This window comes from Panulirus ornatus, chromosome 45, assembly GCF_036320965.1.
Source record: "Panulirus ornatus isolate Po-2019 chromosome 45, ASM3632096v1, whole genome shotgun sequence".
NCBI classification, from domain to species: Eukaryota; Metazoa; Arthropoda; class Malacostraca; order Decapoda; family Palinuridae; genus Panulirus; species Panulirus ornatus.
Genome location: NC_092268.1, coordinates 10,151,988 through 10,177,770, shown reverse-complemented (window position 1 = coordinate 10,177,770; position 25,783 = coordinate 10,151,988). Strand labels below are relative to the sequence as shown.

Genomic DNA, 25,783 nt, shown 5'->3' with positions numbered 1-25,783 from the left:
ACTAACCCACGACCCCTGCAGTATGCTCCACGATCACACTTACCCACGACCCATGAGTATGCTCCACGACCACACTAATCCACGACTCCTGCAATATGACCCACGACCACACTAACCCACGACTCCAGCTGTATGTTCCACGACCACACTAACCCACGACCCCTGCAGTATGCTCCACGACCACACTAACCCACGACCCTGCAGTATGCTCCACAACCACACAAACCCACAACCCCTGCAGTATGCCCCACGACCCCTGCAGTATGCTCCACAACCACACAAACCCACGACCCCTGCAGTATGCTCCACGACCACACTAAACCAAGACCCCTGCAGTATGCTCCACGACCACACTAACCCACGACCCCTGCAGTATGCTCCACAACCACACAAACCCACAACCCCTGCAGTATGCTCCACGATCACACCAACCCACGACCCCTGCATTATGCTCCACGACCACACTAACCCACGACCCCTGCAGTATGCTCCACGACCACACTAACCCACGACCCCTGCAGTATGCTCCACGACCACACTAACCCACGACCCCTGCAGTATGCTCCACGACCACACTAACCCACGACCCCTGCATTATGCTCCACGACCACACGAACCCACGACCCCTGCAGTATGCTCCACGACCACACTAACCCACGACCCCTGCATTATGCTCCACGACCACACGAACCCACGACCCCTGCATTATGCTCCACGACCACATTAACCCACGACCCCTGCAGTATGCTCCACGACCCATTGTATAATCAATGTATAATAATGACAGGAGTTGTAATGTTGAATGATATATATTTCCATCATTAAGGTCTGGTATCATCAGCTGAACATCAGCTGAGGTTGTATGGTCGTTATACTACAAGGTTGTAACTCTCAGGTATAACAAGGTTGTTATCATATAACCTGATGTGTTGCTTCGTCCTCACATGAATGTACGACACTTTATGTATATTCTATTATCATGCAATAATGATAATAATAATGATCATCATCATCATCATGTTGTTATATATAATCATTATTCATATAACCGTCTTCGCCACCATCAGTGTAGAGGATGGGTTGTGGTGACGGGGTCTGTTACATCGTACGGTTGGAAGCGAGGTTGTGACGTACTGTGTGTGCTTGTAATGTGGGTTTACTGTGACGAGTGTACGTACGTACACAGGTTGTGACGAGTGTACGTAAATACACAGGTTGACGAGTGTACGTACGTACATGGGTTGTGACGAGTGTACGTACGTACACAGGTTGTGACGAGTATATGTACGTACACAGGTGACGAGTGTACGTAAATGCACAGGTTGACGAGTGTACGTACGTACATAGGTTGTGACGAGTGTACGTACGTACACAGGTTGTGACGAGAGTACTTGCGTACGCAGATTGTGACGAGAGTACGTACGTACACCGGTGACGAGTGTATGTACGTACAGATTGTGACGAGTGTACGTACGCACACAGGTTGTGACGATTGTACTTAAGTACGCAGGTTGTGACGAGTGTACGTACGTACACAGGTTGTGAAGAGTGTACGTACGTACACAGATTGTGACGAGTGTACGTATGTACACAGATTGTGACGGGTGTACGTACGTGCAGAGGTTGTGACGAGTGTACGTACGTAAACAGATTGTGACGAGTGTACGTACGTACACAGGTTGTGACGAATGTACTTAAGTACACAGGTTGTGACGAGTGTACGTACGTACACAGGTTGTGAAGAGTGTACCTACGTACACAGATTGTGACGAGTGTACGTACGTACACAGATTGTGAGGGGGTTTATGTACATGCAGAGGTGACGAGTGCACGTGCGTATACAGTTGTGACGAGTGTACGTACGTACAGAGGCTGCGACAAATGTACGTACGTACATAGGTTGTGACGAGTATATGTACGTAAACAGATTGTGACGACGGTACGTACGTAAACAGATTGTGACGAGTGTACGTACGTAAACAGATTGTGACGAGTGTACGTATGTACACAGGTTGTGACAAGTGTACGTGCGTAAACAGATTGTGACGAGTGTACGTACGTACACAGATTGTGACGAATGTACGTACGTACAGAGGTTACGACGAGTGTATGTACGCGCATAGGTTGCGACGAGTGTACGTACGTACACAGATTGCGACGAGTGTACGTACGTACACAGGTTGTGACGACTGTACTTACGTACACAGGTTGTGACGACAGTACTTATGTACACAGTCTGTGACGAGTGTACGTATGTACCTAGGTTGTGACGAGTGTACGTAGGTACACAGGTTGTGACGATTGTACGTACGCACACAGGTTGTGATGAGTGTACGTACGCACACAGGTTGTGATGAGTGTACGTACATACACAGATTGTGACGAGTGTACGTACATACACAGGATGGTTAACACTAGTGATCATGGTGTACATGGTTGAAGGTTATGATATAATGTTGTCATTAAATCAGTTATGAATGAGTGACTCACTAGATTAACTAACCATAACTGACTCACTAGATTAACTAACTTATATAAATGTGGTCAATGTTAAGTTTATATATACAACACGACTGAGCATAATATTTGAAAGTACAACTAATTGATAACCCACTATGATTAAATTAATAACCCACTATGATTAATAACCCACTATGATTAATTACCGACTATGATTAATAACCCACTATGAATAATAACCCACCATAATTAATAACCCACTATGATTAATAACCCACTATAATTAATAACCCACTATGATTAATAACCCACTATGATTAATAACCCACTATGATTAATAACCCACTATGATTAATAACCCACTATAATTAATAACCCACTATGATTAATAACCCACTATAATTAATTACCCACTATGATTAATAACCCACTATAATTAATAACCCACTATGATTAATAACCCACTATGATTAATAACCCACTATAATTAATAACCCACTATAATTAATAACCAACTATGATTAATAACCCACTATGATTAATAACCCACTATAATTAATAACCCACTATGATTAATAACCCACTATGATTAATAACCCACTATGATTAATAACCCACTATGATTAATAACACACTATGATTAATAACCCACTATAATTAATTACCCACTATGATTAATAACCCACTATAATTAATAACCCACTATGATTAATAACCCGCTATAATTAAAAACCCACTATGATTAATAACCCACTATAATTAATAACCCACTATGATTAATAACCCACTATGATTAATAACCCACTACGATTAATAACCCACTATGATTAATAACCCACTATAATTAATAACCCACTATAATTAATAACCCACTATGATTAATAACCCACTATGATTAATAACCCACTATAATTAATAACCCACTATGATTAATAACCCACTATGATTAATAACCCACTATGGTTAATAACCCACTATGATTATTAACCCACTATAATAAATAACCCACTATGATTAATAACCCACTATGATTAATAACCCATTATGATTAATAACCCACTATGATTAATAACCCACTATAATTAATAACCCACTTTGATTAATAACCCACTATGATTAATAACCCACTATAATTGTACAACTGATTAATAACCGACTATAATTAATAACCCACTATAATTAATAACCCACTATGATTGATAACCCACTATGATTAATAACCCACTATAATCAATAACCCACTATAATTAATAACCCACTATAATCAATAACCCACTATAATTAATAACTCACTATAATTAATAACCCACTATAATTAATAACCCACTATAATTAATAACCAACTATAATTAATAACCAACTATAATTAATAACTCACTATAATTAATAACCCACTATAATTAATAACCCACTATAATTAATAACCCACTATAACTGAAGCTTGTAATGAACACAGTGCAATCGTTTACTGTGGAAGATCCACATATCCTTCATCCACGTGTTTGCTGCTGTTAACTTACAACCTTGATGATGAAACATATGTACAACCTTCATGCAAGTAATAATTACAACCTTGGATACACGCATTGTGCTGGCAACACTAGGTCACCGTCACATGTCGGTTGTTACAACACTAAGTTTATTATTAAGTTTCCGGTTATAACCTTGCCCCACACATAGTGGTCAAGGTTGTAAATATTGTTGTTTACATCGGATCTAACCAGCCAAATATTGAAGTTAGTCGTATGTATATATATATATATATATATATATATATATATATATATATATATATATATATATATATATATATATATATATATATATATATATATATATATATATATATATATATATATATATATATATGACATATATAGAAGGAAGTTGTAATATAAAGTTGGGTTATAAACAACACAACGTGACGTCAGAAAATGTTTACATTTCGTATGTGTTGGTGACGTCAGAGTCTCGAAGGGGAGGGGGAGAGGGGGGGGGGTTGTGGTGGTGGGTTGTTCGTTGTTGTTGTTGTTGTTGTTGTTGTTGTTGTTGTTGTTGTTGTTGTCACCACAAAGTGTTGTGGAGTGTGGTGGTGGTCAGCAGGTGGGAAGGAAGGGAAGGATGAATAGTAGAAATAAACCCCCACACCCACACACACACACACACACCCACACACACACACACACACACACATACCCACACACACACACACACATACCCACACACACACACACACACACACACACATACCCACACACACACACACACACACACACACACACACACACACACACATACCCACACACACACACACACATACCCACACACACACACACACACACACACACACACACACACACACACACACACACACACACACATACCCACACACACACACACACATACCCACACACACACACACACACACACATACCCACACACACACACACACACACACACACACACACACACACACACACACACACACACATACCCACACACACACACACACATACCCACACACACACACACACACACACATACCCACACACACACACACACACACACACACACACACACACACACACACACATACCCACACACACACACACACACACACACACACACACACACATACCCACACACACACACACACACACACACACCCACACCCACACACACACACACACACACCCCCACACACCCCCACACGTATTGAACGGTCAACCATTCCAAGAATACCATTCCAGATAGACATCACAATTTTCATCTTTAATGCGTTGTTTCAGCTGGTTTTGATCATGTTTGGTGATGAAGAGGCAACTCCACACACGGAGGAGGCTCAGCTGGTTCCTCACGTCCAACAGATGGTGCATGACACACGCTGTCACGTTCTGGCAACTGTCAATTGTCAAGCGTGACAAGTGACACATCTCGTTCTCCTGTGAAGGTAAGAAGACACACAGTCAATCCAAATTATTCAACAATTATGAAGTGAATTACCATCAGTTTCTTATGTAATAAGAAACGGATCAATTTCTATTTCACTTGGCTTTCACTTCACTATCATAACTCATCCTTCGTTTCTTTAAAAAACAAATGATTTAACCTGTAATTTCTAAAAGGGGGAGTGCTCATCCTCCTCGTAGACTCAGATTGAGGTGTCTAAATGTGTGTGGATGTAACCAAGATGAGAAAAAAGGGGAGAGATAGGTAGTATGTTTGAGGAAAGGAACCTGGATGTTTTGGCTCTGAGTGAAACGAAGCTCAAGGGTAAAGGGGAAGAGTGGTTTGGGAATGTCTGGGGAGTGAAGTCAGGGGTTAGTGAGAGGACAAGAGCAAGGGAAGGAGTAGCAATACTCCTGAAACAGGAGTTGTGGGAGTATGTGATAGAGTGTAAGAAAGTAAATTCTCGATTAATATGGGTAAAACTGAAAGTTGATGGAGAGAGGTGGGTGATTATTGGTGCATATGCACCTGGGCATGAGAAGAAAGATCATGAGAGGCAAGTGTTTTGGGAGCAGCTGAATGAGTGTGTTAGTGGTTTTGATGCACGAGACCGGGTTATAGTGATGGGTGATTTGAATGCAAAGGTGAGTAATGTGGCAGTTGAGGGAATAATTGGTATACATGGGGTGTTCAGTGTTGTAAATGGAAATGGTGAAGAGCTTGTAGATTTATGTGCTGAAAAAGGACTGATGATTGGGAATACCTGGTTTAAAAAGCGAGATATACATAAGTATACGTATGTAAGTAGGAGAGATGGCCAGAGAGCGTTATTGGATTACGTGTTAGTTGACAGGCGCGCGAAAGAGAGACTTTTGGATGTTAATGTGCTGAGAGGTGCAACTGGAGGGATGTCTGACCATTATCTTGTGGAGGCGAAGGTGAAGATTTGTATGGGTTTTCAGAAAAGAAGAGTGAATGTTGGGGTGAAAAGAGTGGTGAGAGAAAGTGAGCTTGGGAAGGAGACTTGTGTCAAGTATTGATACATGATGATGGGGTGGATTGTCTCCACGTCTCATCGTGAATACAATCATTTGTGGCATAATTCTCATAGCAGCAGTTGTAAGCCATTGCATAATATATATATATACATACATACATACATACATACATACATACCTACCTACATACATACATACATACATACATACATACATATATACATACATATATACCTACATACATACATATATACATACCTACCTACATGCATACATACATATATACATACTTACATACCTACCTACCTACACACATACATATATACATGTATACATACCTTCATACCTACCTGCATACATATCTACATACATACATATGTACATACCTACATACCTACCTACCTACCTACATACATACATACATACATACATACATACATACATACATACATACATACCTACATACATACATACATACCTACATCCATAACTACATACCAACCTACATCCATACATCCATACCTACATCCATACCTACATACCTACATCCATACCTACATACCTACATCCATACCTACATCCATACATACATCCATACCTACATACCTACCTACCTACATACATACATCCATACCTACATACATACATACATACCTACATCCATACCTACATCCATACCTACATCCATACCTACATACATACATCCATACCTACATCCATGCCTACATCCATACATACATCCATACCTACATACCTACGTACCTACCTACATACATCCATACCTACATACATACATACATACCTACATCCATACCTACATCCATACCTACATACATACATACATAACTACATCCATACCTACATACCTACATACATACCTATATCCATACCTACATCCATACCTACATCCATACCTACATACCTACCTACCTACCTACATACATCCATACCTACATACATACATACATACATACATACATCCATACCTACATCCATACCTACATACATACATACATACCTACATCCATACCTACATCCATACCTACATACCTACATACATACATACATACCTACATCCATACCCACATACATACATGCATACATACATACATACCTACATCCAAACCCACATACATACATACATACATACATCCATACCTACATACATACATACATACCTACATCCATACCTACATCCATACCTACATACCTACATCCATACCTACATACATACATACATAAATACATACATACATACATACATACCTACATCCATACCCACATACATACATACATACCTATATCCATACCTACATACCAACCTACATCCATACCTATACAAATACATAATACCTACATCCATACCCACATACATACATACATACCTTCATCCATACCTACATACCAACCTACATCCATACCTACATACATACATACATACCTACATACCAATCTACATCCATACATCCATACCTACATACATACCTACATACCTACATCCATACCTACATACCAACCTACATCCATACATCCATACCTACATCCATACCTACATACATACATACATCCATACCTACATCCATACCTACATACCTACATCCTTACCTACATACCAACCTACATCCATACATCCATACCTACATCCATACCTACATACCTACATCCATACCTACATCCATACCTACATCCATACCTACATACCTACATCCATACCTACATCCATACCTACATCCATACCTACATACCTACATCCATACCTACATACATACATACATACCTACATCCATACCTACATACCAACCTACATCCATACCTACATCCATACCTACATACATACCTACATCCATACCTACATCCATACCTACATACATACCTACATCCATACCTACATCCATACCTACATACCAACCTACATCCATACATACATACCTACATCCATACCTACATCCATACCTACATACATACCTACATCCATACCTACATCCATACCTATATACATACATACATCCATACCTACATACATACCTACATCCATACCTACATACCTACATCCATACCTACATACATACATACATCCATACCTACATACATACCTACATCCATACCTACATACATACCTACATCCATACCTACATCCTACATACCTACATCCATACCTACTACTTACATCCATACCTACATACATACAGCCCTACCTACATTACCTACACTACATACTACCTACATACTACCTACCCGCATATCTCAAACATCCATACCTACCTACATACTACTAAAATACCTACCTAATACTACCTACCTGCCATATCTCAAACATCCATACCTACCTACATACCTACCTACATACTACCTACCCGCCATATCTCAAACATCCATACCTACCTACATACTACCTACATACTACCTACATACTACCTACCCGCCATATCTCAAACATCCATACCTACCTACATACTACCTACATACTACCTACATACTACCTACCCGCCATATCTCAAACATCCATACCTACCTACATACCTACCTACAACCTCAACTACCTACCCGCCATATCTCAAACATCCATACCTACCTACATACTACCTACATACCTACCTACATACTACCTACCCGCCATATCTCAAACATCCATACCTACCTACATACTACCTACATACTACCTACCGCCTACCAAACATCCAACACTACATACTACCTACATGACTACCTACATACTAAGCCTACCCGCCATATCTCAAACATCTCATACTACCTTCATATCCTACCTACATACTACCTACCCGCAATATCGCAAACAGTCCAGACCTACCTCATATACCTACCTACATACTACCCTACCCCGCCATATCTCAAACATCCATACCTACCTACATTACCTACCTACATACCTACCTACATACGACCTACCCGCCATAGATCTCAAACATCCACACTTACCTACAATACTACTACACTACCGACATACTACCTACCCGCCATATGCTCAAACATCCATACCTACCTGACCTTACCTACCGACATACGTACCTACATTACCTACCCGACATATCTACATTCACAGCCCATATCTCTACATACATACCTTACCGAAATACCTACCTACATAATACCTACCCGCGCTTATCTCAAACATCCATACCTACCTACATACTACCTACATACCTACCTACATACTACCTACCCGCCATATCTCAAACATCCATACCTACCTACATACCTACTACATACTACCTACATACTACCTACCCGCCATATCTCAAACATCCATACCTACCTACATACCTACCTACATACTACCTACATACTACCTACCCGCCATATCTCAAACATCCATACCTACCTACATACTACCTACATACTACCTACCCTCCATATCTCAAACATCCATACCTACCTACATACTACCTACATACTACCTTCCCGGCATATCTCAAACATCCATACCTACCTACATACTACCTACATACTACCTACATACTACCTACCCGCCATATCTCAAACATCCATACCTACCTACATACCTACCTACATACTACCTACCCGCCATATCTCAAACATCCATACCTACCTACATACCTACCTACATACTACCTACATACTACCTACCCGCCATATCTCAAACATCCATACCTACCTACATACCTACCTACATACTACCTACATACTACCTACCCGCCATATCTCAAACAATAGCTTGTCAGAGAGCGCGTCTGTGGCCTTGACCAGTAAGTTGGTGATGTATGGCGCGTAGAGCAGCAGCTGACGTAAGATGGTGGCATTACAGGTGTCTGATGTCACACTTGACCACACCTGTGGGGGAAAACCTGGCTGTCAGCCCGGCTACATGTACTGGTGGTGTCAGGGGGTAGTGGTGGTGTCAGGGTGTAGTGTTGGTGTCAGGGTGTAGTGTTGGTGTCAGGGGGTAGTGTTGGTGTCAGGGTGTAGTGTTGGTGTCAGGGGGTAGTGGTGGTGTCAGGGGGTAGTGGTGGTGTCAGGGTGTAGTGGTGGTGTCAGGGTGTAGTGTTGGTGTCAGGGGGTAGTGGTGGTGTCAGGGGGTAGTGGTGGTGTCAGGGTGTAGTATTAATGTCAGGGTGTAGTGATGGTGTCAGGGTGTAGTGAAGGTGTCAAGGTGTAGTGATGGTGTCAGGGTGTAGTGAAGGTGTCAGGGTGTAGTGATGGTGTCAGGGTGTAGTGGTGGTTTCAGGGTGTAGTGGTGGTATCAAGGGGTAGTGGTGGTATCCGGGTATAGTGGTGGTGTCAGGGTGTAGTGGTGGTGTCAGGGTGTAGTATTGGTGTCAGGGTGTAGTGATGGTGTCAGAGTGTAGTGGTGGTGTCAGGGTGTAGCGGTGGTGTCAGGGGGTAGTGGTGGTGTCAGGGGGTAGTTTTGGTGTCAGGGTGTAGTAATCGTGTCAGGGTGTAGTGATGGTGTCAGGGTGTAGTATTGGTGTCAGGGTGTAGTGGTGGTGTCAGGGTGTAGTGGTGGTGTCAGCGGGTAGTATTGGTGTCAGGGTGTAGTATTGGTGTCAGGTGTAATGGTGGTGTCAGGGTGTAGTATTGGTGTCAGGGTGCAGTGATGGTGTCAGGGTGTAGTGATGGCGTCAGGGGGTAGTATTGGTGTCAGGGTGTAGTATTCGTGTCAGGGTGTAGTGATGGTGTCAGGGTGTAGTGATGGTGTCAGGGTGTAGTATTGGTGTCAGGGTGTAGTATTGGTGTCAGGGTGTAGTATTGGTGTCAGTGTGTAGTATTGGTGTCAGGGTGTAGTAATCGTGTCAGGGTGTAGTGATGGTGTCAGGGTGTAGTACTGGTGTCAGCGTGTAGTGATGGTGTCAGAAGTCGTAGTGTTGCAGATGCAGTGGTGTCAGAAGGTTTACATGAGTTTATATGAGACAGACAGACAGACATACACCAGGAGGCCCGGAGGGGGGGGGGGGTGTCTGGTGAAGGAAAGTCTATCTTAACTTATCCAGAAAATGTCATTCCATTCTCACAACTTCACATTGGCCTTCTAGTGGCCCCGTTACTGCCGTCTTTTATACCGGTTATTTCTGGCGCTTTTCTCAAGAGTTTACCTGAAGTGATAAGATATTTGTCTGAACGACTTTTGGAAGTTATTGATAAAGTTAACATTCACTACGTGTGACTTTAACTGATGACAGTGCTCAACACACACACACATAGGATGTGAAGTTTCTCCCTCGTCTTTACTCCATCTTTTAGCTTTGAGTTTCATTCCATTTGTCCTGCCAGGTAACTGCATTTTCTTATATTTCGAAAAGATGTTCGTGATTTTCTTCTTCTTCAAACTTGTTCAGAATTTTGAACCCTTGGATTAAGTCACCACCTTAGCTCTACGTTTTTGAAGATAGAAGATCCAATTATTTTAGCCTCTCTTCGTATACCACATTTCTGGGGGACGGGATCAACTTTGTTGCGCGTCTTTGTACTTGTTCGCATTTTCCTTTCATCCTTTTTATAGTTTCTGAGACCCAAACTGGACTGAATATTCAAGGTGTGGTCTTATGAGAGAATTATATAGTGTGAGAATGGTTCCTGTTGTCTTGTAATCTATGCTCCTGGCTGTGAAACCTAACATTTGCTTACCTTTGTATTTACTTGCTGTACTTGACACTGTATAGTGTATTTTAGAGTGTAGCTGATGACATCTCCAAGGTCTTATTATTCATTTTCTTTAGTTAAAGAGTTTCGTAATATATATATACTTGTCTACAAAGTGCATCACTTTACACTTGTCTACATTAAACTTCATTTGTCATCTGTCTGACCACTTTTCTAGTAAGTTAAGATTTTTTTTAATTATTTCGTAGTCCCGCCTGTTTACAGCTCTTACCTCCTAGTTTAGTAGCGTCAGCCAAATTGGAGATCCTAGATAAGAGATTGAGTTCAAGGTCAGTAATGTATATTATGAAATGAATTGGGACGTGGTCAGGTTGGGATGTGGTCAGGTTGGGATGTGGTCAGGTTGGGTTGTGGTCAGGTTGGGATGTGGTCAGGTTGGGCTGTGGTCAGGTTGGATGTGGTCAGGTTGGGATGTGGTCAGGTTGGGATGTGGTCAGGTTGGGTTGTGGTCAGGTTGAGATGTGGTCAGGTTGGGATGTGGTCAGGTTGGGATGTGGTCAGGTTGGGTTGTGGTCAGGTTGGGATGTGGGTCAGGTGGGATGTGGTCAGGTTGGGATGTGGTCAGGTTGAGTTGTGATCAGGTTGGGATGTGATCAGGTTGGGATGTGATCAGGTTGGGATGTGGTCAGGTTGGGTTGTGGTCAGGTTGGGATGTGGTCAGGTTGGGATGTGGTCAGGTTGGGATGTGGTCAGGTTGGGATGTGGTCAGGTTGGGTTGTGGTCAGGTTGGGTTGTGGTCAGGTTGGGATGTGGTCAGGTTGGGATGTGGTCAGGTTGGTTGTGGTCAGGTTGGGTTGTGGTCAGGTTGGGTTGTGGTCAGGTTGGGTTGTGATCAGGTTGGGATGTGGTCAGGTTGGGATGTGATCAGGTTGGGATGTGGTCAGGTTGGGTTGTGGTCAGGTTGGGATGTGGTCAGGTTGAGTTGTGATCAGGTTGGGATGTGGTCAGGTTGGGATGTGGTCAGGTTGAGTTGTGATCAGGTTGGGATGTGGTCAGGTTGGGATGTGGTCAGGTTGGGTTGTGGTCAGGTTGGGATGTGGTCAGGTTGGGATGTGGTCAGGTTGGGATGTGGTCAGGTTGGGATGTGGTCAGGTTGGGATGTGGTCAGGTTGGGATGTGGTCAGGTTGGGATGTGGTCAGGTTGGGATGTGGTCAGGTTGGGTTGTGGTCAGGTTGGGATGTGGTCAGGTTGGGATGTGGTCAGGTTGGGATGTGGTCAGGTTGGGATGTGGTCAGGTTGGGATGTGATCAGGTTTGGTATGTGGTCAGGTTGGGATGTGGTCAGGTTGGGATGTGATCAGGTTGGGATGTGGTCAGGTTGGATGTGGTCAGGTTGGGATGTGGTCAGGTTGGATGTGATCAGGTTGGGATGTGGTCAGGTTGAGATGTGGTCAGGTTGGGATGTGGTCAGGTTGGGATAGTGGTCAGGTTGGATGTGGTCAGGTTGGGATGTGGTCAGGTTGGGATGTGATCAGGGGGTTGTGGTCAGGTTGGGTTGTGGTCAGGTTAGGTTGTGGTGAGGTTGGGATGTGGTCAGGAGGGGTTGTGGTCAGGTGGGTTGTGATCAGGTTAGGTTGTGGTGAGCTGGGGTTGTGATCAGGTTGGGATGTGGACAGGTTGGGTTGTGGTCAGGTTGGGTTGTGGTCAGGTTGGGTTGTGATCAGGTTTGTGGTCAGGTTGGGTTGTGGTCAGGTGGGATTGTGGTCAGGTGGGGTTGTGGTCAGGTTGGTGTTGTGATCAGGTTGGGTTGTGGTCAGGTTGGGTTGTGATCAGGTTGGGTTGTGGTCAGGATGGGTTGTGGTCAGGATGGTGTTGGGTCAGGTGGGGTTGTGGGCAGGTTGGGATGTGGTCAGGTTGGGATGTGGTCAGGTGGGGTTGTGGTCAGGTTGGGATGTGGTCAGGTTGGGTTGTGGTCAGGTGGGGTTGTGGTCAGGTTGGGATGTGGTCAGGTTGGGATGTGATCATTTGGGTTGTGGTTCAGGTTGAGATGTGATCAGGTTGGGATGTGGTCAGGTTGGATGTGGTCAGGTTGGATGTGGTCAGGTTGGGATGTGGTCAGGTGGGATGTGGTCAGGTTGAGGTTGTGTCAGATGTGGTCAGGTTGGGATGTGGTCAGGTTGGGATGTGGTCAGGTTGGGATGTGGTCAGGTTGGGATGTGGTCAGGTTGGGATGTGGTCAGGTTGGGATGTGGTCAGGTTGGGATGTGGTCAGGTTGGGATGTGGTCAGGTTGGGATGTGGTCAGGTTGGGATGTGGTCAGGTTGGGATGTGGTCAGGTTGAGATGTGGTCAGGTTGGGATGTGGTCAGGTTGGGATGTGGTCAGGTTGGGATGTGGTCAGGTTGGGATGTGGTCAGGTTGGGATGTGGTCAGGTTGGATGTGGTCAGGTTGGGATGTGGTCAGGTTGGGATGTGGTCAGGTTGGGATGTGGTCAGGTTGGGTTGTGGTCAGGTTGGGATGTGGTCAGGTTGGGTTGTGGTCAGGTTGGGCTGTGGTCAGGTTGAGATGTGGTCAGGTTGGGATGTGGTCAGGTTGGGATGTGGTCAGGTTGGGTTGTGGTCAGGTTGGGTTGTGGTCAGGTTGGGATGTGATCAGGTTGGGTTGTGGTCAGGTTGAGTTGTGATCAGGTTGTGATGTGATCAGGTTGGGATGTGGTCAGGTTGGGATGTGGTCAGGTTGGGATGTGATCAGGTTGGGATGTGATCAGGTTGGGATGTGGTCAGGTTGGGCTGTGGTCAGGTTGAGATGTGGTCAGGTTGGGATGTGGTCAGGTTGGGATGTGGTCAGGTTGGAGATGTGGTCAGGTTGGGATGTGGTCAGGTTGGGATGTGGTCAGGTTGGGTTGTGGTCAGGTTGGGTTGTGGTCAGGTTGGGTTGTGGTCAGGTTGGGATGTGGTCAGGTTGGGTTGTGGTCAGGTTGGGATGTGGTCAGGTTGGGATGTGGTCAGGTTGGGATGTGATCAGGTTGGGATGTGGTCAGGTTGGGTTGTGGTCAGGTTGGGATGTGGTCAGGTTGGGATGTGATCAGCTTGGGATGTGATCAGGTTGGGTTGTGGTCAGGTGGGGTTGTGGTCAGGTTGGGATGTGATCAGGTTGGGATGTGGTCAGGTTGGGTTGTGGTCAGGTTGGGTTGTGGTAAGGTGGGGTTGTGATCAGGTTGTGGTCAGGTTGGGTTGTGGTCAGGTGGGGTTGTGATCAGGTGGGGTTGTGGTCAGTTGGGATGTGATCAGGTTGGGTTGTGGTCAGGTTGGGTTGTGGTCAGGTTGGGTTGTGGTGAGGTTGGGATGTGGTCAGGAGGGGTTGTGGTCAGGTTGGGTTGTGATCAGGTTAGGTTGTGGTGAGGTGGGGTTGTGATCAGGTTGGGATGTGGACAGGTTGGGTTGTGGTCAGGTTGGGTTGTGGTCAGGTTGGGTTGTGATCAGGTTGTGGTCAGGTTGGGTTGTGGTCAGGTGGGATTGTGGTCAGGTGGGGTTGTGGTCAGGTTGTGTTGTGATCAGGTTGGGTTGTGGTCAGGTTGGGTTGTGATCAGGTTGGGTTGTGGTCAGGATGGGTTGTGGTCAGGATGTGTTGGGTCAGGTGGGGTTGTGGGCAGGTTGGGATGTGGTCAGGTTGGGTTGTGGTCAGGTGGGGTTGTGGTCAGGTTGGGATGTGGTCAGGTTGGGTTGTGGTCAGGTGGGGTTGTGGTCAGGTTGGGATGTGGTCAGGTTGGGATGTGATCAATTTGGGTTGTGGTCAGGTTGGGTTGTGATCAGGTTGGGATGTGGTCAGGTGGGGTTGTGGTCAGGTGGGGTTGTGGTCAGGTGGGGTTGTGGTCAGGTGGGGTTGTGGTCAGATGGGGTTGTGGTCAGGTTGGGTCGTGGTCAGGTTGGGTCGTGGTCAGGTTGAGATGTGGTGAGGTTGGGATGTGATCAGGTTGGGATGTGGTCAGGTTGGGTTGTGGTCAGGTGGGGTTGTGGTCAGGATGGGTTGTGGTCAGGATGGGTTGTGGTCAGGATGTGTTGGGTCAGGTGGGGTTGAGGTCAGGTGGGGTTGTGGTCAGGTGGGGTTGTGGTCAGGTGGGGTTGTGGTCAGATGGGGTTGTGGTCAGGTTGGGTTGTGGTCAGGTTGAGATGTGGTGAAGTTGGGATGTGATCAGGTTGGGATGTGGTCAGGTTGGGTTGTGGTCAGGTGGGGTTGTGGTCAGGTTGGGTTGTGGTCAGGTTGGGATGTGATCAATTTGGGTTGTGGTCAGGTTGGGTTGTGATCAGGTTGGGTTGTGGTCAGGTGGGGTTGTGGTCAGGTGGGGTTGTGGTCAGATGGGGTTGTGGTCAGGTTGAGATGTGGTGAGGTTGGGATGTGGTGAGGTTGGGATGTGATCAGGTTGGGATGTGGTCAGGTTGGGATGTGGTCAGGTTGGGATGTGGTCAAGTTGGGATGTGGTCAGGTGGGTTGTGATCAGGTTGGGTTGTGGTCAGGTGGGGTTGTGGTCAGGTGGGGTTGTGGTCAGGTTGGGTTGTGGTCAGGTTGGGATGTGGTGAGGTTGGGATGTGATCAGGTTGGGATGTGGTCAGGTGGGTTGTGATCAGGTTGGGTTGTGTTGAGGTTGGGTTGTGATCAGGTTGGTTTGTGGTGAGGTGGGGTTGTGATCAGTTAGGGTTGTGGTCAGGTGGTGTTGTGGTCAGGTGGGGTTGTGATCAGGCTGGGATGTGGTCAGTGTGGGATGTGTTCAGGTTGGGTTGTGATCAGGTTGGGTTGTGGTCGGGTTGTGGTCAGTTGGGGTTGTGGTCAGGTGGGGTTGTGGTCAGGTTGGGATGTGGTCAGGTTGGGTTGTGGTCGGTTTGGTTTGTGGTCAGGTGGGGTTGTGGTCAGGTTGGGTTATGGTCAAGTGTGGTTGTGGTTAGGTAGGGTTGTGGTCACTTTGGGTTGTGGTCAGGTAGGGATGTGGTCAGTTTGGGTTGTGGCCAGGTTGGGTTGTGGTCAGGTGGGGTTGTGGTCAGTTTGGGTTGTGGCCAGGTTGGGATTTGGCCAGGTTGGGTTGTGGTCAGGTTGGGATATGGTCATGTGGGGTTGTGGTCAGGTGGGTTTGTGGTTAGATATGTTTGTGATCAGGTTGGGTTGTGGTCAAGTGGGGTTGTGGTCAGGTGGGATTGTGGTCAGGTTGGGATATGGTCAGGTGGGATTGTGTTCGTGTGGGGTTGTGGTCAGGTTGGGTTGTGGTCAGGTTGGATTGTGGTCAGGTTGGGTTGTGGTCAGGTGGGGTTGTGGTCAATTTGGACTGTGACCAGGTTGGGTTGTGGTGAGGTGGGGTTATGGTGAGGTGGGGTTGTGATTAGGTCGGGTTGTGGTCAGGTTGGGTTGTGGTCAGGTTGGGATTTGGTCAGGTTGGGTTGTGGTCAGGTTGGGTTGTGGTCAGGTGGGTTTGTGTTCGTGTGGGGTTGTGGTCAGGTTGGGTTGTGGTCAGGTTGGGTTGTGGTCAGGTTGGGTTGTGCTCAGGTGGGGTTGTGGTCAGGTTGGGTTGTGGTCAGGTGGGGTTGTGGTCAGGTGGGGTTGTGGTCAGGTTGGGTTGTGGTAAGGTGGGGTTGTGGTCAGGTTGGGTTGTGGTCAAGTGGGGTTGTGGTCAGGTGGGGTTGTGGTCAGTTTGGGTTGTGGTCAGGTTGGGTTGTGGTCAGGTTGGGTTGTGGTCAGGTGGGTTTGTGTTCAGGTAGGGTCGTGGTGAGGTTGGGTTGTGGTCAGGTTGGGTTGTGGTCAGATGGGGTTGTGGTCAGGTGGGGTTGTGGTCAGATGGGGTTGTGGTCAGGTTGGGTTGTGGTCAGATGGGGTTGAGATTAAGACGACCACAACCAGCAGTACAGATGAGACATAGAAAGTGGAGGGAAGAGAACATCATTTGGAACACTGGAACAAAGTGAACATGGATGCTGCCAGAGCGGACAGGTCAGGCCAGGTAACATAGGAAGGGACAGGTCAGGCCAGGTAACACAGGAAGGGACAGGTCAGGCCAGGTAACATAGGAAGGGACAGGTCAGGCCAGGTAACATAGCAGGGGACAAGTCAGACCAGGTAACATAGGAGGGGGCAGGTCAGGCCAGGTAACATAGGAGGGGGCAGGTCAGGACAGGTAAACATAGGAGAGGACAGGTCAGGCCAGGTAACATAGGAGGGGACAGGTCAGGCCAGGTAACATAGGAAGGGACAGGTCAGGCCAGGTAACATAGGAAGGGACAGGTCAGGCCAGGTAACATAGGAGGGGACAGGTCAGGCCAGGTAACATATGAGGGGACAGGTCAGGCCAGGTAACATAGGAAGGGACAGGTCAGGCCAGGTAACATAGTAGTGGACAGGTCAGGCCAGGTAACATAGGAGGGGACAGGTCAGGCCAGGTAACATATGAGGGGACAGGTCAGGCCAGGTAACATAGGAAGGGACAGGTCAGGCCAGGTAACATAGGAATGGACAGGTCAGGCCAGGTAACATATGAGGGGACAGGTCAGGCCAGGTAACATATGAGGGGACAGGTCAGGCCAGGTAACATAGGAAGGGACAGGTCAGGCCAGGTAACATAGGAAGGGACAGGTCAGGCCAGGTAACATATGAGGGGACAGGTCAGGCCAGGTAACATATGAGGGGACAGGTCAGGACAGGTAACATAGGAAGGGACAGGTGAGGCCAGGTAACATAGGAGGGGACAGGTCAGGCCAGGTAACATATGAGGGGGCAGGTCAGGCCAGGTAACATAGTAGTGGACAGGTCAGGCCAGGTAACATAGTAGTGGACAGGTCAGGCCAGGTAACATAGGAGGGGACAGGTCAGGCCAGGTAACATAGTAGTGGACAGGTCAGGCCAGGTAACATAGGAGGGGACAGGTCAGGCCAGGTAACATAGGAGGGGACAGGTCAGGCCAGGTAACATAGGAGGGGACAGGTCAGGCCAGGTAACATAGGAGGGGACAGGTCAGGCCAGGTAACATAGTAGTGGACAGGTCAGGCCAGGTAACATAGGAGGGGACAGGTCAGGCCAGGTGACATAGTAGTGGACAGGTCAGGCCAGGTAACATAGGAGGGGACAAGTCAGGCCAGGTAACATAGGAGGGGACAGGTCAGGCCAGGTAACATAGGAGGGGACAGGTCAGGCCAGGTAACATAGGAAGGGACAGGTCAGGCCAGGTAACATATGACGGGACAGGTCAGGCCAGGTAAGATAGGAGGGGACAGGTCAGGCCAGGTAACATAGTAGGGGACAGGTCAGGCCAGGTAACATAGGAAGGGACAGGTCAGGCCAGGTAACATAGGAGGGGACAGGTCAGGCCAGATAACATAGGAGGGGACAGGTCAGGCCAGGTAACATAGTAGTGGACAGGTCAGGCCAGATAACATAGGAGGGGACAGGTCAGGCCAGGTAACATAGTAGGGGTCAGGTCAGGCCAGGTAACATAGGAGGGGGCAGGTCAGGCCAGGCAACATAGGAGGGGACAGATCAGGCCAGGTAACATAGGAGGGAACAGGTCAGGCCAGGTAATATAGGAGGGGTCAGGTCAGGCCAGGTAACATAGGAGGGGACAGGTCAGGCCAGGGAACATAGGAGGGGACAGGTCAGGCCAGGTAACATAGGAGGGAACAGGTCAGGCCAGGTAACATAGGAGGGAACAGGTCAGGCCAGGTAACATAGGAGGGAACAGGTCAGGCCAGGTAACATAGGAGGGGACAGGTCAGGCCAGGTAACATAGGAGGGAACAGGTCAGGCCAGGTAACATAGGAGGGAACAGGTCAGGCCAGGTAATATAGGAGGGGTCAGGTCAGGCCAGGTAACATAGGAGGGGACAGGTCAGGCCAGGTAATATAGGAGGGGTCAGGTCAGGCCAGGTAACATAGGAGGGGACAGGTCAGGCCAGGGAACATAGGAGGGGACAGGTTAGGCCAGGTAACCCGTTACCTTACCTCAAGGTTTCTCAGGTTATTGAAGTATTGTTCGCGCGGGTATGTGATGTCTTCATACACTGTAATGCCGCTCAGAGCCAGGTTCTGTAGCCCGGGACAACACTCCCCGATGGCTGTAACACAGAACTACAGGTTCTACAGTTGTTAACAACAGACCTCAGGTTATGTAGCACAGAACTACAGGTTCTACAGTTGTTAACAACAGACCTCAGGTTATGTAACAACTACAGGTTCTACAGTTGCTAACAACAGACCTCAGGTAATGTAACACAGAACTACAGGTTCTACAGTTGTTAACAACAGACCTCAGGTTATGTAACACAGAACTACAGGTTCTACAGTTGTTAACAACAGACCTCAGGTTATGTAACAACTACAGGTTCTACAGTTGTTAACAACAGACCTCAGGTAATGTAACACAGAACTACAGGTTCTACAGTTGTTAACAACAGACCTCAGGTTATGTAACAATTACAGGTTCTACAGTTGCTAACAACAGACCTCAGGTAATGTAACACAGAACTACCGGTTCTACAGTTGTTAACAACAGACTTCAGGTTATGTAACACAACTACAGGTTCTACAGTTGTTAACAACTGACCTCAGGATATGTAACACAGAACTACAGGTTCTACAGTTGTTAACAACAGACCTCAGGTTATGTAACAAAACTACAGGTTCTACAGTTGTTAACAACAGACCTCAGGTTATGTAACACAGAACTACAGGTTCTACAGTTGTTAACAACTGACCTCAGGTTATGTAACACAGGACTACAGGTTCTACAGTTGTTAACAACAGACCTCAGGTTATGTAACACAGAACTGCAGGTTCTACAGTTGTTAACAATGACCTCAGGTTATGTAACACAACTACAGGTTCTACAGTTGTTAACAACAGACCTCAGGTTATGTAGCACAGAACTACAGGTTCTACAGTTGTTAACAACAGACCTCAGGTTATGTAACACAGAAATACAGGTTCTACAGTTGTTAACAACAGACCTCAGGTTATGTAACACAGAACTAAAGGTTCTACAGTTGTTAACAACAGACCTCAGGTTATGTAACACTGAACTACAGGTTCTACAGTTGTTAAAAACAGACCTCAAGTTATGTAACACAGAACTAAAGGTTCTACAGTTGTTAACAACAGACCTCAGGTTATGTCGCACAGAACTACAGGTTCTACAGTTGTTAACAACAGACCTCAAGTTATGTAACACAGAACTACGGGTTCTACAGTTGTTAACAACAGATGATCACACTTGACATGGTATTATTGTTAACTCACCACTACCACAAGAACAACATTTGTTATAGATTTACTTCCATCACTAAATTAGATTTAGACTGAACGTTATTTGATTGGATGTAATTTGAAGTTTATATAAAAATCTCAGTAAAATGCAGTCCGTGATAACACATATAGCACATCAAGGATAACAACACATATCATAGCACATCAAGGATAACAACACATATCATAGCACGTCAAGGATAACAACACATATCATAGCACATCAAGGATAACAACACATATCATAGCACATCAAGGATAACAACACATATCATAGCACATCAAGGATAACAACACATATCATAGCACATCAAGGATAACAACACATATCATAGCACATCAAGGATAACAACACATATCATAGCACATCAAGGATAACAACACATATCATAGCGCATCATGGATAACAACACATCATAGCACATCAAGGATAACAACACATCATAGCACATCAAGGATAACAACACATATCATAGCACATCAAGGATAACAAAACATATCATAGCACATCAAGGATAACAACACATATCATAGCACATCATGGATAACAACACATCATAGCACATCAAGGATAACAACACATATCATAGCACATCAAGGATAACAACACATATCATAGCACATCATGGATAACAACACATCATAGCACATCAAGGATAACAACACATATCATAGCACATCAAGGATAACAACACATATCATAGCACATCAAGGATAACAACACCTATCATAGCACATCAGGGATAACAACACATATCATAGCACGTCAAGGATAACAACACATATCATAGCACGTCAAGGATAACAACACATATCATAGTGCATCAAGGATAACAACACATAACATAGCACATCAAGGATAACAACACATATCATAGCACTTCAAGGATAACAACACATCATAGCGCTTCAAGGATAACAACACATATCATAGCCCATCAAGGATAACAACACACATAGCACATCAAGGATAACAACTCATTGTAGCACATCAAGTATAACAACACACATAGCACATCAAGGATATCACCACATATCATAGCACATCAAGGATAACAACACATATCATAGCACATCATGGATAACAACACATATCATAGCACATCAAGGATAATAACACATATCATAGCACATCAAGGATAACAACACATCCCATAGCACATCAAGGATAACAACACATATCATAGCACATCAAGGATAACAACACATATCATAGCACATCAAGGATAACAACACATATCTTAGCACATCAAGGATAACAACACTTATCATAGCACATCAAGGATAACAACACATATCATAGCACATCAAGGATAACAAAACATATCATAGCACATCAAGGATAACAACACATATCATAGCACATCAAGGATAACAACACATATCTTAGCACATCAAGGATAACAACACTTATCATAGCACATCAAGGATAACAACACATACCATAGCACATCAAGGATAACAACACACATAGCACATCAAGGATAACAACACATATCATAGCACATCAAGGATAACAACACATATCGTAGCACATCAAGGATAGCAACACATATCATAGCACATCAAGGATAACAACACATATAGCACATCAAGGATAACAACACATATCGTAGCACATCAAGGATAACAACACATATCATAGCACATCAAGGATAACAACACATACCATAGCACATCAAGGATAACAACACATATCATAGCACATCAAGGATAACAACACATATCGTAGCACATCGAGGATAACAACACATATCATAGCACATCAAGGATATCATAGCACATCAAGGATAACAACACATATCATAGCACATTAAGGATAACAACACATATCGTAGCACATCAAGGATAACACCACATATAGCACATCAAGGATAACAACACATATCCTAACACATCAAGGATAACACCACATATCATAGCACATCAAGGATAACAACACATATCATAACACATCAAGGATAGCAACACATATCATAACACATCAAGGATAACACCACATATCATAGCACATCAAGGATAACAACACATATCATAACACATCAAGGATAACAACACATATCATAACACATCAAGGATAGCAACACATACCATAGCACATCAAGGATAACAACACATATCATAACACATCAAGGATAGCAACACATACCATAGCACATCAAGGATAACAACACATAGCACATGAAGGATAACAACACATACCATAGCACATCAAGGATAACAACACATATCACAACACATCAAGGATAGCAACACATACCATAGCACATCAAGGATAACAACACACATAGCACATCAAGGATAACAACACATATCATAACACATCAAGGATAGCAACACATACCATAGCAAATCAAGGATAACGCCACATATCTTAGCACATCAAGGATAATAACACATATCATATCACTTAGCACAACAAGGATGAAACCACATATGGCACATCAAGGATAACACCACATATAGCACATCGAGGATAACAACACATACCATAGCACATCAAGGATATCATAGCACATCAAGGATAACAACACATAGCACAGCAACAGGGTTAGGTTATTTTCGCCCTTACGTACAACAGTGTTGCTTGGCTTTGTCTTACCAGCTACGTCAACGGAGGTGAAGTTGGCCAACAGTAGAGATATCAGCTGGTGACCTTTGACCGTGAGCACGGGCAAGACGCCCTCCTGGAAGTTCAGTGTCAGGGCTTCACAGTTGGTCAGCCTCAGATGGGTCAGGTACTCCAGCTGCATCACCTTGTACAACACCTCGTTTTCTACGAAGGCGTTGCTTAAGGTGAAGTTCTGTGGCCGAGGAATATTATTATTATTGTTATTATTATTATCATTATTATTATTATCATTATTATTATTATTATTATTATTATTATTATTATTATTATTATTATTATTATTATTATTATTATTATTATCATTATTATCATCATTATTGTTATTATTATAATTATTATCATTATTATTATTATTATTATTATTATTATTATTATCATTATTATTATTATTATTATTATTATTATTTATCCCTGGGGATAGGGGAGGCAGAATACTTCCCACGTATTCCCTGCGTGTCGTAGAAGGCGACTAAAAGGGGAGGGAGCGGGGGGCTGGAAATCCTCCCCTCTCTTTTTTTTTTTTTTTTTTTCTTTTTTTTTTTCAATTTTCCAAAAGAAGGAACAGAGGGGGCCAGGTGAGGATATTCCAAAAAAGGCCCAGTCCTCTGTTCTTAACGCTACCTCGCTAACGCGGGAAATGGCAAATAGTTTAAAAGAAAGAAAAGAAAGATTATAATTATTATTATTATTATTATTATTATTATTATTATTATTATTATTATTATTATTATTATTATCATTATCATTATTATTAGTGAAAGAGAAGAGATAGGCATTTGGACGATTTTTGCAGGGAAAAAATGCAAATGAGTGGGAGATGTATAAAAGAAAGAGACAAGAGGTCAAGAGAAAGGTGCAAGAGGTGAAAAAGAGGGCAAATGAGAGTTGGGGTGAGAGAGTATCATTAAATTTTAGGGAGAATAAAAAGATGTTTTGGAAGGAGGTAAATAAAGTGCGTAAGACAAGGGAACAAATGGAAACTTCAGTGAAGGGCGCTAATGGGGAGGTGATAACAAGAAGTGGTGATGTGAGAAGGAGATGGAGTGAGTATTTTGAAGGTTTGTTGAATGTGTTTGATGATAGAGTGGCAGATATAGGGTGTTTTGGTCGAGGTGGTGTGTAAAGTGAGAGTGTTAGGGAAAATGATTTGGTAAACAGAGAAGAGGTAGTAAAAGCTTTGCGGAAGATGAAAGCCGGCAAGGCAGCAGGTTTGGATGGTATTGCAGTGGAATTTATTAAAAAAGGGGGTGACTGTATTATTGACTGGTTGGTAAGGTTATTTAATGTATGTATGACTCATGGTGAGGTGCCTGAGGATTGGCAGAATGCGTGCATAGTGCCATTGTACAAAGGCAAAGGGGATAAGAGTGAGTGCTCAAATTACAGAGGTATAAGTTTGTTGAGTATTCCTGGTAAATTATATGGGAGGATATTGATTGAGAGGGTGAAGGCATGTACAGAGCATCAGATTGGGGAAGAGCAGTGTGGTTTCAGAAGTGGTAGAGGATGTGTGGATCAGGTGTTTGCTTTGAAGAATGTATGTGAGAAATACTTAGAAAAGCAAATGGATTTGTATGTAGCATTTATGGATCTAGAGAAGACATATGATAGAGTTGATAGAGATGCTCTGTGGAAGGTATTAAGAATATATGGTGTGGGAGGCAAGTTGTTAGAAGCAGTGAAAAGTTTTTATCGAGGATGTAAGGCATGTGTACGTGTAGGAAGAGAGGAAAGTGATTGGTTCTCAGTGAATGTAGGTTTGCGGCAGGGGTGTGTGATGTCTCCATGGTTGTTTAATTTGTTTATGGATGGGGTTGTTAGGGAGGTAAATGCAAGAGTTTTGGAAAGAGGGGCAAGTATGAAGTCGGTTGGGGATGAGAAGCCATGGAAGTGAG

The 25,783-nt window shown here is 44.5% G+C and overlaps 1 protein-coding gene across 1 annotated transcript; it reads right to left on the bottom strand.

Annotated features, from left to right (window-relative positions):
- Positions 1 to 5,084: 5,084 nt before the first annotated feature.
- LOC139763022 (uncharacterized) lies at positions 5,085 to 24,065 on the bottom strand. The gene is made up of 4 exons (XM_071688556.1): positions 23,859 to 24,065; positions 19,958 to 20,070; positions 10,080 to 10,217; positions 5,085 to 5,402 (listed from the first exon to the last, which is right to left on the bottom strand). The coding sequence occupies exons 1-4, from the start codon at positions 24,007 to 24,009 to the stop codon at positions 5,184 to 5,186; spliced, it is 621 nt and encodes a 206-aa protein (XP_071544657.1). The 5' UTR covers positions 24,010 to 24,065; the 3' UTR covers positions 5,085 to 5,183.
- Positions 24,066 to 25,783: the final 1,718 nt, after the last annotated feature.